Source organism: Atractosteus spatula, chromosome 11 (assembly GCF_055471065.1).
Source record: "Atractosteus spatula isolate fAtrSpa1 chromosome 11, fAtrSpa1.hap1, whole genome shotgun sequence".
Taxonomy (NCBI): Eukaryota; Metazoa; Chordata; class Actinopteri; order Semionotiformes; family Lepisosteidae; genus Atractosteus; species Atractosteus spatula.
Genome location: NC_142716.1, coordinates 20,875,344 through 20,888,840, shown reverse-complemented (window position 1 = coordinate 20,888,840; position 13,497 = coordinate 20,875,344). Strand labels below are relative to the sequence as shown.

The window sequence follows — 13,497 nt, the reverse complement described above, 5'->3', positions numbered from 1 at the left end:
TGACTTGTGTTAAAGTGCCTTGAGACACAAATAAAGTACTGCCTATACAGATAAACAGAACTCCACAGAAATATGGCTTTGATAGATTGATAGTTCAAGAATGAACAATTACTGTGAAAAACACAAATTAATTTTCAATAGTTTCTGTCACCACTTATGCTATTTTAACAAAAGCATTTGTAGGAAAAAAAAAATGTTGTAGCTGTAAAAGTTAAAATACAGAAAAAATACTGCCTTCCAAGTTAAAATAAAAAAGGCACAATAATCAAGCGCTGTTACTAGCTTGTTCTTTAGATTAAATACCCTGAGCTCATAATATGTGCCTATTTCATTGCATTCTAGAATTTTGCACTTTCAGTTATAAGGGAGATTGAAGTCTTGAAAGAAAAAAAAAAGAATGAAAATGGATTACTTTCAAAACTAATTAGATTATTCTTTATGGATAGAACCAACATAGACAAATGCTAAAACTGCTGAGACCACAGTCTCTACAAACTGTTATTATTTTTTCTAACTGCAGTTAAAACTCTGTTTTGCCTTATGGTACTGCAAAATTAAAGAGCACTATACTTGTTGTAAATAGAACCATCCTTTGCATTTTAAGCAGAAAGCTAACATACAGTACTTCCCTTTAGAAAACAAAGGAAAGGCAAATTTTGGTATTTCTGTAAAATATTAACATGGACCTTGTTGAAAATATCTGAAAATCAAAAGACCTAAAAAAGAATGATTGTCATCTCTTGTTTTACGCTTACATTGTAAACATTTCATACACAAAATAGGCGTCATAAAAAAAAATACAAACATGCCATATGCTCACAATCAGGTGATTTAGAATAAATGATAGCTCACGTGAAACCGCGCCCAGCAAACAGATTATGTGAATTAGAATAAACCACCCTGACATTCCAGGCGTCTCTGGGCAATTCAGAAGACCTTGCTCCAAATACTCTCACCACTAATGAGGAGCAGAAAGCTTAAGTTTATCGCTCACTTGGGGAGGTAATGGAAACTAGACTGAAGCTTTTGTGAACAGGAACAGCAGATGGTAACTCAGGGACACTGGTTCTCAAAATACTACTGCCAAAATTGATATAGCTTTGGGCTGACGTACTTAGCCCTTCAAACATTTTTTCTGCAAATCAAACTTTTCAAAAGTATTTTAATTAGTGATACCATGCAACTTAATGTATCTGAATTGATGTTATTGTCATTGCTGTACTCTTCTTAGTCTCTTCCACGTGTGCAAGCTTGCACTGCCCAATCTAAAAAGCCAAAGTGAAACTGTGCTGGGCCATTGCTAATGGCTTCTTATACCAAGAAAAGAGTTTGGATGTTGGCTGGAACTAGATGCTTGTCATGATTAACAAGAGTCTTTGTATGCAGTATGAATAACTTATATTGTCTATATATAAGACTCCATCCATTCAGCAGATATGGAGGAAAGCCAGCAGTGGCAAGGGGCTTGGTATGGTAATTGCAGTGTGGTACAGTAAGTCACTAGTTTTTTTCACTGTTTTTCATCTTTTCACACTTGCCCGCTATTTCCCCCAAAGGAATGCAGCATCTTGACCTCTGAACCCACATAAATGCAGGAACAGCCATGGCCTTTTGGGCCTAGAAGAAGCCCTTGGACTTCCCTCTCCGCAGCAGGTTCCTCTCAGTCTGTATTTCTTCTTTTCGCCTCATACTGCTGCTTTTGCACTGATGAGAAACAAATGTCAGGAAATTCTGTGAACCGTTCGATTTTGCTTTTTTTCTTGTTTTTGTGCAGTTTTAAGCAGAGCTATTTGTGCAACCAGCTGTGCACACTGCCTTGCAGACCTCCTTTCATCTGCATGGGTGATTCATGGGGGGAAACCACTGCAACTTACAGCCAGGGCACTCAAAGAGGAACTCCTGTGCTGGGGGAGCAGAGGTGGGGGGAGCAAACACATTTCCTGACAGAACCACTGTTCTGAAACCTCAATAATACTGCCTGACATACCATTTCAAATTGTTTATCAGACATGGTAATTGCACGTTAATAAATCAGTATTTACCAGGGGCCTCATTCTTTAATGATATAATCAGCCAGTCTTATGAAATTCTGTTATTTCATTATGTGGTGTTATTGCATATTAATGGCACTGTTTTAATTCCCTTTCCATTTGACTATAGCATACATAAACAACCCCTAACATTAAATGAAGGCAAATCACTGGGAATTTATATTATATACTTTAATTTTCTATATTGAAATCTTTCAAACTTTGTTGACGCATTCTAGTATTTAAAAAATGTAGAAAAGGTCTACCTGCAATATACTGCTAATTAGAGCTGGGTACATTGGTGAGAAATAATGGTAGAGATGTGCACAGTTTGTGAAAAGTTTACTAATAAGATCCTGTTCACTTCAAGCAAAAAAGGAAAGGCGATCAACGTTTGGTAACTTAATCATTTCCTTTGTGTGTACAGTACATTCAGGTTAATTAATACCACGGTTCATTAGATAATGATTACGTTGCTTACACATCTGCCCTTTACTAAATTAGAAAAGTGAATGCTAAATCATTATGTAACCGACCTTTGTGTATACTCTCTGTATAAACACTGAAATGCCTACTTCAGACAGCAAAATTTAATGAGATCAGATTCCTAGCAATGCATTGAACACCTTACAAAATCTAAAATTATACAGTAGCACAAAGAAGAACCAGAGGCTTGGGGTATAAGAAATATCTTCAAAAAACCAAAATAAAAAGGTAATTTTATAATAAAACCTTCTGATTAAACTTAACTTGCAGTTTGCAACATAATAATTATTAGCTCATATGTGCTCAAATTATTATTCAAATTGGCCTCAAATATATTCCATATCTACCCATAATTACAACCCATGACTTTTTCATATTTAATAATATCATGTTATGTTTTTTTTCCCCTCAAATCATTCTTTTTCCGAACAGAACTGGAATTATTCCTCTCTTACAAGACATATCTTTTGTTCTAGAAAAACTTCAGATATGCCAGACAAAAGTAGAGTATGCTGCTACCCAGGAATGCATTTCTGTGCCTAACGCCTCTTGATCTATTTTTTAAAGTACGTTTCTCACCAACAAGGTATTCTGTATGTACCTAGTGCTAACGGCAAGAACAGCACATCTCTCACTGCCAGCCTGGAGGTACACTGCAGATACCAGAAGCTGCATTTCTGTAAGGTACTCCTGGACAGCTAAAGCCTCGTGCACCACCTCTTGGGTAATCCTATCTTTATAATAATAATAATAATAATAATAATAATAATAATAGTAATAATTGCTTACCCTTATATAGCGCTTTTCTGGACACTCCACTCAAAGCGTTTTATAGGTAATGGGGACTCCCCTCAACCACCACCAATGCGCAGCATCCACAAGGATGATGCGACGGCAGCCATAGTGCCAGAACGCTCACCACACATCAGCTATCAGTGGGGAGGAGAGCAGAGTATCTCTTTATCTTTATCTTTATCTCTTCTATTTTCCATTCTGAACCTTTCCTAACAATTAGCTGAAGGCATTTTTTCCACATTCTTTGGAAAAGTCCCTGATAATCCTCAACATGGAACTAACCCTCTCTCAGGTTCCTATTATGCCTCCAAGTTCTTCTTTCATTACCTCAGCATGAAAAGTCAATGTATCCTCTTAAAAAAGTCCATCACACTGGCATATATATCAAAAGCAGAGGACTGAACTATAGCTTCTGTCTTAATAATTTAGCCACTGCTTCATTTCTCTGTTTACCCCGATGGGGTGCCTGCCACAGGTTGTTCAGGGCCATAATTAACAGGAGGTATAATTTCTCCTGGTGTGTCATTAGATCAAGAGCACATGTCCCTCACAGGCTCCATGAGCAGTAAAGCAAACCGACACAGCGGCACCTGACATGGTCCCATTCCACTCTGGTGAAGGTTCTCAGGGCATCCAGGCCCTCCATCTGTCTGTTCCTGTTATCTTTAGTTGGATTTGTTCAGTATTAACTAATAAATTAATTACCATAATCGCAAAGGAGAATATGAATAGTACAAAGAAGCAATAGTTGTTATTATTATTGTACAACACAATGAGGTGGTTTAAAGTCATGTGTTCCCAGCTATTCTTGTTACAGCAGCTAGCAGAGCCTCGGCAACCGGCTACTGTACTGTTAACCCGTTATCCTGTGCCAAATTCCATGGAAACCAATGACCTGGAGACTTGGAGCACCTGATGACCATGCCTTTTCCAGGTGTTTATCAACATATATACTCATACCGTGTTTGCCTTCACGACTTTGTCACCTCTCCTTGTGGTTTTTCCCTTGATATGAACTGTTCTATTGAATTTCCCACCTTTGATCTTCACCTGCCTGACCATGGTTTTGAGTTTCCTCCCTGCATGTACAGCTCTGCTGCACCTCTGAGTCCCAGGTTAGGCACAGCACCATGTCTACCTTCATGATTGGTTCACTCAGCTTGCCTGTCAGCAAGCAGCTTGCACCTCATCTTCAAAGTGCATGCTCCCCGCTCAGCCTGGTTCTTATGATCAAGCAGGTCTGTGCAGTTCCCTGTGTGCTGACTGCAGATCCCTCACTCTGCTGCCTCTCGCCCAGCGCTTGGGTTCTCTGACTTTCTCTTACTTGCAAAACACCAATCACTTGGGATCGTGCTACCAGTCCCATCACAGTATTGTGGCATTACAATTCCTAGCAAATTACAGAGGCAAATAAAAAAACAAAAAAGCCAGAAAAATTGCCAAAGCACTTCCTCCAAGTGTTGGATTTCAACACGAACGTTCTAATAGTTCCATGACAGTAGCACATTACCAAATGACAAAGTCAAGTATGAACCCAGTGAACAAAGAACTGCTCCATAACCCAGCCTGGCAGACTGAAGCCCAGGAAGCTGAGCAGCCTAATCCGAAAGCTCTGCCTAGGTCTCTGTCACGGAGGTGCTGTACAGCTTCTACTGATTCTGCTACCACAGACACCCTACCTCCACTCTTACAGCTCCGCCCTAAGGTCCTGAATTTGCCCTGGATGACCAGTGTCAAATCACTCTGCCCAGGACTCAGGACTGGTCTGCTTTGAACCCTGTCCGCACTGAAGCACTACAAACTGGAGTTGCTGCAAGGCTCACCTCAGAACAGCAACCTGCCGTTATAACGGAAAGCACTCAGGAAGTTCAGGAGCCCCAGATTTATGGGGTATGCGAAAAAGACGAATTCCTACTGCAAGAAATTGTATATGGCTAATAAAGTGATCTTATCTTATTTTATCTATCCCTGCCCTTTTCCCTGCAAATCAACACTAGAAGTTTCACCTGCCAGAGACTTCTCAGTTGCTCCCCTAGCAGAAGTTGCTTTTCCTGAGATTCCCTCTTTTGCTCAGCTTGTTACTAGTGACCCCCCAAGAATTACTGCCAGAGACTACATCTCCCCAAGTGCACCTGTGGGCCAACCCTATCCTGAGAGACTCCTGAAGTCTCTACAGTTGATCTTGTGCCTCTTGTCCTGCTCATCCTCATTGTCTTGGCTCTTTTTCTGGTGGTAGTGGGGGCCCCTCTTTGTGCAGGGCTCCCTAGACTGGCTCTCAGTTACGGTGTTTTGCATAGCCTAGAGTTCGACGTTGGAGAAGGTGTACTGTTCTACCCGCCCCCAGTGCCGAGCAGCGAGGCGAGTTACAAGGAAGTGCTCTGGTAATTTTTTGGCATTTTCATTTTTTAATTTTATTGCACTGTAGACAGTTACTTCACAGTTTCCATGGATCCAATCACCTGAAGTTGGCTTTCGACTTTTCTCAACTTCAAGTGATTTTCAACATAAGTACTCTGACCTGACACTGCTCGGGGCTCTATCATTGAGTTTCAACTCTGAACTTCTCAAGTCCTGAGCTTATTCTTATGTTCCTAAGTGCTGCCTTTCTTGGATTCCTGACCTCTGCTTTGTTTTGTGACTTTGTTCCCGGTTTCCCCCTTGGCTTGAACTCTTGATTAGCTTAGTTTTGGACACTGCTTGCCTTTATGACTTTCCAGTGTCACATATCCAGAGTGCAGCTCCCTGTACAGTTCCCAGTGTGCAGCCTGTGGGTTCCCTGACTCAGCTGCCTCTCGCCCAGCACTTGGGTTCTTTTACATGCCAGGATCACACTACTAGTCCCATCACAGTAGTGTGGCATTACAATTCTCAGCTATGTATTAAAGGGATAAATAAAAAACTGAAAATGCCAAAAAATTACCAGAGCACTTCCTCCAAGTGTTGGATTTCAACATGACTTCATCCAAGACCTTAGATTTTTTTTGTCTATACAAAATTTTGGAAAATATTTTTGGTCTGTTTCAAATTAAAACACAAGCCTTTAAATGCCTGAACTAATTTGCCTTAGATCACTAATAACAGCAATTCTTGAAGAGAGACACAATAGCAGTGAAGGAATTGGGCAGAAAGATTCTCCATAATAAAAATAATCTTTCTTTATTTACTACTTTTTTATCTCTAAAAAATAACATAATATGTACCAATTTTGAAAAGCCACGAGGAATATCCTACACTTTTCACCCAAATACTTAACAAAACCACTATGTTGGGTTTTCTTACAAAAGGGTAGCTTGTTCTAGGAAGGAAGCCTGAAAAGTGGAGGATTAGTAAAGGAAAATAGAGAAGAAAAAATGATAAAGCTAAAACTAAAACACATTTGAAACAAATTTACAAGGCAAAAGAGTGGGATAAAATACCATTATGAAAGCGAGAAAAGATTATTTCCTTCGGCGTTAAATCAAACAAAAGTAAAATTTGAAACAGATTTTAAATCCCCACGTGAAACCTGCACTCAGTCTTTCCAGCTTTCTTATTCATTCTGTAAGATTTCATCATTTGGCTTCTCTGAGCCAGGGGAGACCCTAGTAAAGAAACTCTGTCTCTTACTTAAGTCATTGAAGGCTAAATATGTTTTCTTCAATCCAAAGATTTAGCTTATACTGTGGATTCATAATAGAAACAAGAACAGTGACTAAAGTTTCTCTTTTGTCCTCTTCATCCAGACTTAATTTAACCAAAAATAAATTCTGCAGCCCCACATTAATGGGAATTTCAGGTGTGCATGTGATAGAAGGGATTAATTTTACATTTTAAGCACTCTCCCCCTGTTTCTTTTACCTCATTGTTTTTTTCAAAACTCCTTGTCAGTTAGGCACATGCATGTGGTTTCTGGATGCGTAAGTGATTAATTCAACTAAATGAACCACACGCTCCTTATGAATAGTCCGTTTGGGTGTTCTGGTGAAGAAGTCACGTTAAAATGTCATTAGCCGTGCTAATACAGTGCCATAGAGTGTAGGTGTCATTGTGAAGAGCGGCTCTCCCCGTCCCACACAGACAGCCCCCGCATCTCCTCTCAGGCGAGAACTCTCAATGTTTGAAGTGGCAAGAAAGCAGCAGGCCTCCTTGTGCGCAATCACAAGCCCTGTGACAGATCCAGTAAAACAGCAAACACAGCTCAGCAGGCCTTTTAAGTATGTGTCAAAGTGAATACAGCTTTACTTTATTTTTGAAAATGAACATGAATATGTAACAAATACATCTGAAGGAAAAAAGAAAATAATGTCATATTTGAATGGAACACTACAGTCTACACAACTTTTCATCCAAAAGACTTTACACATTTCATCCACCACTCAAGTGTAGCAAATTGCTCAGTAAAAGAAAACAAACATTGAAAAATTTGGCAACTAATAAAATGAGTGTCCAAATAAGGCTTAAACTCATTACTTTCTTATTTGTGGTTTTTGAAATATATATATTTTATATTTTTTTAATTTTAATGCATCTCTGCCTTGGTTAGCTAAGAGTCCGTTTCCAAACAGATCTTTGCAGTTCCAAGAGGAGCACATGACATAAAACAAACAGATATGTAAACAAGTGTTACTAACTAACTGTAAAAGGCAAGTACTGTTAGGCTGTGTTGTTTCAAGTCACTGAGCACTGATGACTTCAAGCTCTCTAAAGACACACCCTATCGTCCTTCTCTCTTTTTCTCTGGAAAGACACAAGAAAAATGAGCGGTTTGGCAGAAAATATTTATACTCAAACTGCCAGACAGAAAGGAATCTGCAATACCAGTTTTTGAGTGGAACAGCACTCCAATCTAGCATTCAGAGCCATAGAACATCCCACAAGGCATATGATGGCAATTCCGTGGTGATTGAATAATGGGCACCACACGCCTTAAAGCTAACTTCCTCCATTCACAACATATGTAGTGTCGGTCAAAGGCCTACCTTCTGGAGAACAGCACTTCTTAAACTACACAGTACATCTGGCATTGTTACAATGTACCATATTCTGTGAGGCAATAAGTTGCAGCAATTTTCTATCTAGTAGCATAAAACGAAAAAAACGGTAGTATGCTGCAGATACTAAGTAACCCCTAGCAGACTTAGCCAATCACTTTACTTTTCTAACACTGGAAGAAACAAGAGGGACCAGTTTCTTTTAGTATTCATTATTCACCAAATAGATTGAGGTTTTGTGAAATAAGCAGCATTTTGTATCTTATATGACTGAATGCATTATTTCTCAGAAAAAAATCAGGACACACTGAGATGATTTTTTTAACTCAACTGTGAGGATGTTGTTCTTCAAATAGTGAAGAAAAAACAGAGTGCTGGCTTTATGTACCACAAATACACATTTTAAAAAAGTGATCTCTGTTTTACAGCTCTTTTCAATAAGACTAATAACCTAATATTGAGAAATACAGAGAGGATGCAGGAAAGCAAGTCTTAAATAATACCATCAAAAACAAACTTTAAATGATAAGGATCATTTACCAAAGTCATTGCAAAAACAATATTTAACAGAAACTTGCAATAATGTCACAAAGTTGCCTGGCTTTCTAGGTTTCCATTTACTGCAGAGATAAAGCTCTGATATCTAACCACACTTGAGTGCTCTGCAGTAATGTATGTCACTTCATTGTGGTGTGTGTGTAGGATCTGGGAGGCATATGAGTGTGTCAGCATGATGAGGTGTGGTTTTTAATGCAAGCATGTACGCTTGCCAGGCAGGGTCTTCTCATCTGGAGCTCCAAAAGGTCACAAAACCATCAAGCGCTGGATCCCAAAACCACTATGATTAATTCACGGCTGGTGTGATGGAGCTGCAACCTAAACAAGCAGTACAAACCACAAGAAAAGGTGCAGTCACTATTGCTGCAAAAGTACACGTGTGGTTCTGTTTCCTGGTGTTTTGTCTGGGAAACCCGAAGACCCAAAAGCGCCACATAGGGGTGGGCAGCATGAGGGGTTTTTACACGTATCTTCCTGAGCAACTCTAAAGGTCACTACTCAGGGGGGTTTTCACAAGCGATGCTATCAGATAAGCCAAAAAGGTATCGCAAGTCTCATTCAAATCCAAATAACCACAAGCACTTAAATACATTTTTAGAAGGGATTCAATTTTACATTGTTTTCAAGCCGTGACGTCCAGTCATGGACCTGGAGGGCCAGCATATCTGACAGTTTTCCTGGTCCTGTTAATCCAGTATCCAGGTGGTTTAACTCAAATGAATACCTGTAGACACACCAGTCTTCCAGGTCCAGAATTGGGCACCCCTGTTTTAAAGATTTAATATTTCAGCAAAAACCCTGATGCCAAATTGATTATATATATTTAAATTTCTTATCTAGTGCTGTACTGAATGTTTTTACTTTATCTCCTTTTAAAATGATAAAAAGCACAAAACTTTTTTTTTTCCAATAAGCCAGAGCCAGCAGTAATTTTAAACCTGGCTCTAATCTTAAACAATGGTAGAAAGCCAATTCTCAGAAAAGTGGTTGGACACTGGATGCAAAATCATTCCTAAACAAGACACAAAAACAAAACAAGAAGAAAGAAAAGTTTCTATTGGTTCAGGTCTGTAAATAAACTAAATCTGGATGAGACATTCATACACTATCATATCTAAGCCAGTAGATCAAAAGGTTAAAAAGTGGATATTTCAAAGACCAGTCCACAGGTATAAATGATAATCAACTGATTCCTCCCAATCTGTTCCTTACCTATTTTGAAATAATTATCAACCAGCAGATCCTCCAGACCAATGGCTGACCAGAAGCTGTGGTCCCAGCCACTTTCTGAGGAGTAGGTCCATTTACAGATCAATGTACAGAGAGACCTGCAGGAAAACCAGAAAATGTTAAAACATTGACAGAAACATCTCATATCACAAAGAACTAATTAATGGACTGCATTAATCACAAATGTAGAAAACACTAGTACTGTACACTGTAGTACTAATGCTGTAGGGTAACGTAGCTGTTCCACATTTTGGTAATTTCTGAGTAACAAATGTTGAATACAAAAATTATTAAGCTCTTAAAGTTTGATCCAGTGCAGTATTTCTTCAACATGTTCCATTTCCCATCATATATTTGCATTGTCAAACGTTCACAGTCATTTTTAGAGTCACCTATTCAAAATTTATTTTCATCAGGGTGTTAACAAACATAAAAGAAAATGATACTGCTTTAAAACATTGCAACTTATACTCAAACACTGGAGGAAGAATGACTGTACTTGTATACTGGCATGCTTCAGAAAAGAATAAACATATTATACTGTACAATAAAGCTGCTTAAGGCTGTGATAAAGTTCATATTTTATAAACAAGTCTCTGACGTGAAAGTTTTGGAAGTCACATCAGGTATAGCACATCTCCATTTTGTATATTCAAGTACGACAACTCTGTAAGAATGACAGTTGGTTTGTTAGTGGCTGGATGGTTTGTCCTTTACTTATTCAAACACAAGCCTGGTAGACTGGCAATGACTGAAAAAGAGTAAAATTCAGGGATTATGATGATGTTTCTATAAAACTGGGTGGAGTCTAGGCCTCAAAATGTAGTGAACATAACATAAACCTGAGCAGTGAGATTATGATCAACAACAGTGAGCCTGCTCCTATAGCCTGCATTAACAGCCCATCAACTCATGATGCTATTAGGACAAAAATGCTGCTGTTCTTTTAAGTAGCTCTCACTAAACACCTTGTCTCTCATTTACATGTGCCTTACCATACACAGAAATGGGATTCATTAAAAAACACCAACCCTTTGTCAAAATTCAAGAAACTGCCATCCACATTTATTTACAAATTCCAGTTGTGCTAAAAATCTTGCAGATGTAGAATCACTAATATGTGAGTAAACGCCTAGTGGTATCTGTGCTTTTGATGGAATTTTCAACACAAGGTGAGATGTTTTAAAGTTGCCATGTTAAAAAATCATTTCACCAGACAACAACTCATTTAGAAATCAGAGATCAGCCCACAGTTGTAAGAAGTGACTGGGGTTTAAGCTGAAGTGAAAGCAATTCTGTAAAGTAGTCTTGTAGAGGGCACCAAATATATTCCACAAAGAACGCTTGGTGTCATTTCACCCTTTAGTTTAATATTTAAGTTTAAGCTTGCCAACCCCTGTATAAAAGAAGCCACACACTTCCAAATGTTAGTATATTGGCATTACTGTAATAATAACATGTTTATCCATTCATCCTTTTTCTAACTGCTTCTTTCAATTCAATTTCCGGGGAACCGGAGCCTATACCGGCAAGCAACTGGCGCAAGGCAGAATACACCCAGGATGGGACAACAGCCCATCACAGGGTTCTCACAGGGCCAATTTATGTTATTATATGTGTTATTATTTATGGGACATGTTATGGACTGTGAGAGGAAGTCCAGAACACTCAGAGGAAACCAACACAAACACAGGGAGAACATACAAACTCCACACAGATGGTACTCCAGATCCGGAATTGAACCCTGGGCCCCAGCACAGTGAGGCAGCAATGCTAACCACTCTGCTATGGTTGCTGCTGGAAGTGGTGTTAGTGGGACCAATGGGGGGCACCCACCCTGCGGTCTGTGTGGGTCCTAATGCCATAGCATAGTGGCGGGGACACTATACTGAAGTGGGCGCCGTCTTTCGGATGAGACGTTAAACCAAGGTCCTGACTCCCAGTGGTCATTAAAGATCCCCAGGCATTTCTCAATAAGAGTAGGGTGTTATCACGGTGTCCGGGCCTAATTTCCCCCCTCGGCCTTTACCGTGGCCTCCAAATTGTCCCCATGTATGACTGGCTTGCACTTGCCCTGCGATGGACTGGCGCCCCGTCCAGGGTGTACCCTGCCTTGCGCTCATTGCTTGCTTGGTAGGCTCCAGCTTCCTTAGACACCGTATGGTATAAAGCGGTTTGCAAATGACATGACATGACATTTATAAATTGATATTTATCTCATTACTATGCCAGACTGGTAAAAGGGATTAACAGGTGACACTCAGATCTAAAATAAAGGTTTTGTCAGAGTTATTTCTCCCAGTGCTAAAAAGTAAATGTTAAAAAGCAGCAAATTTGATTGCAAAGGAGTTTTTAACACTGCTACAAACTTGAAAGAACATTTACAAATTTATTCTGGAAAATATAAAAATGGACTTGTTGATGATCTTTTTCCTGGCAAACATTTTGCCGACATCTGATTTACAGATCAATGTGGAAACTTTGTTGTACAGATGACCTTTATAGGAGTATACTATTTCTTAACGGTTCATGTGTATTCTTTTTACACATTTCAGCTAGATTGCTGAGTGAGACATGAAGCCAAACAGTTACAGTTACAGAGGGAAAAATAAATGAGCATGAGAGCTCCAAAGACGGTACTCATTAATTCCCAAAATTTACCTCACCTCTGTGGTCACACTCCTGTTTATAGAACAAAAACTTTCATTGGATTCTTCTCCTTTGAGAACCTTTGCCAACAGTCTTCCTTTGCAAACTGACATACAGGAGATTGGGCAAATACTGCACAAATTCCCATTGCACTGAGTTTCTTCTTTTTCAGGATTTTAAGACTATTTGGCCCATCTGCAATACAGAAGCGGTTGCTATTAGTTAAGATTCTCATCTAGCCATTTCCTGAAAAAAGCTAGAATTATCAGCTTTGACAATATACTGTAGCAGGTTATACTGTTCCAGACTCTCACAATACTTTCTGTAAATAGCATCTCCTAGTTCAGTGCACTTCCCCATATTTTCCAATGGTGTCCTCTGTTTCGCATTTCACTGTTGATTCTTTCTCAGCATCTTTAAAGACTCTGAATACTTGAATCAGATCCCCCCACAGTCTTCATTGTTCAAGAATTAAAAAGACTTTTACCCTGTAAGTGCACTACACTCCTTTATGCCCAGTAAAAAAGAGTGGCCGCACGTCTCTGGACAGAGCAACAATATTTTTCTAATGTGTTAAACAAGACTGTATATTCTAAATGAGGTCTTACTATTTCAAAATGAAATTTAACATAATATTCATCAATTAAGCTTTTACACATTTAACTAAATGTTCTAATATTCTGTTTGACTTTTTATCGCGTCTTCATGTTTTCATTAAATGTGAATGATGTACTGTATAAAAACAATGTTTTTTTAAAAGTAACTTCTTCAAACTCAGT

The 13,497-nt window shown here is 39.0% G+C and overlaps 1 protein-coding gene across 4 annotated transcripts in view; it reads right to left on the bottom strand.

Moving 5' to 3' along the window:
• fggy (FGGY carbohydrate kinase domain containing) overlaps positions 1-13,497 on the bottom strand; it is a 100,462-nt gene that overhangs the window by 54,819 nt on the left and 32,146 nt on the right. For all 4 annotated transcript variants that reach the window (XM_088928299.1, XM_088928301.1, XM_088928300.1 and 1 more), the window contains one exon: positions 10,052-10,167. In XM_088928299.1, coding sequence (XP_088784425.1) covers positions 10,052-10,167 — 116 coding nt within the window. The remainder of the gene's footprint in view (positions 1-10,051; positions 10,168-13,497) is intronic.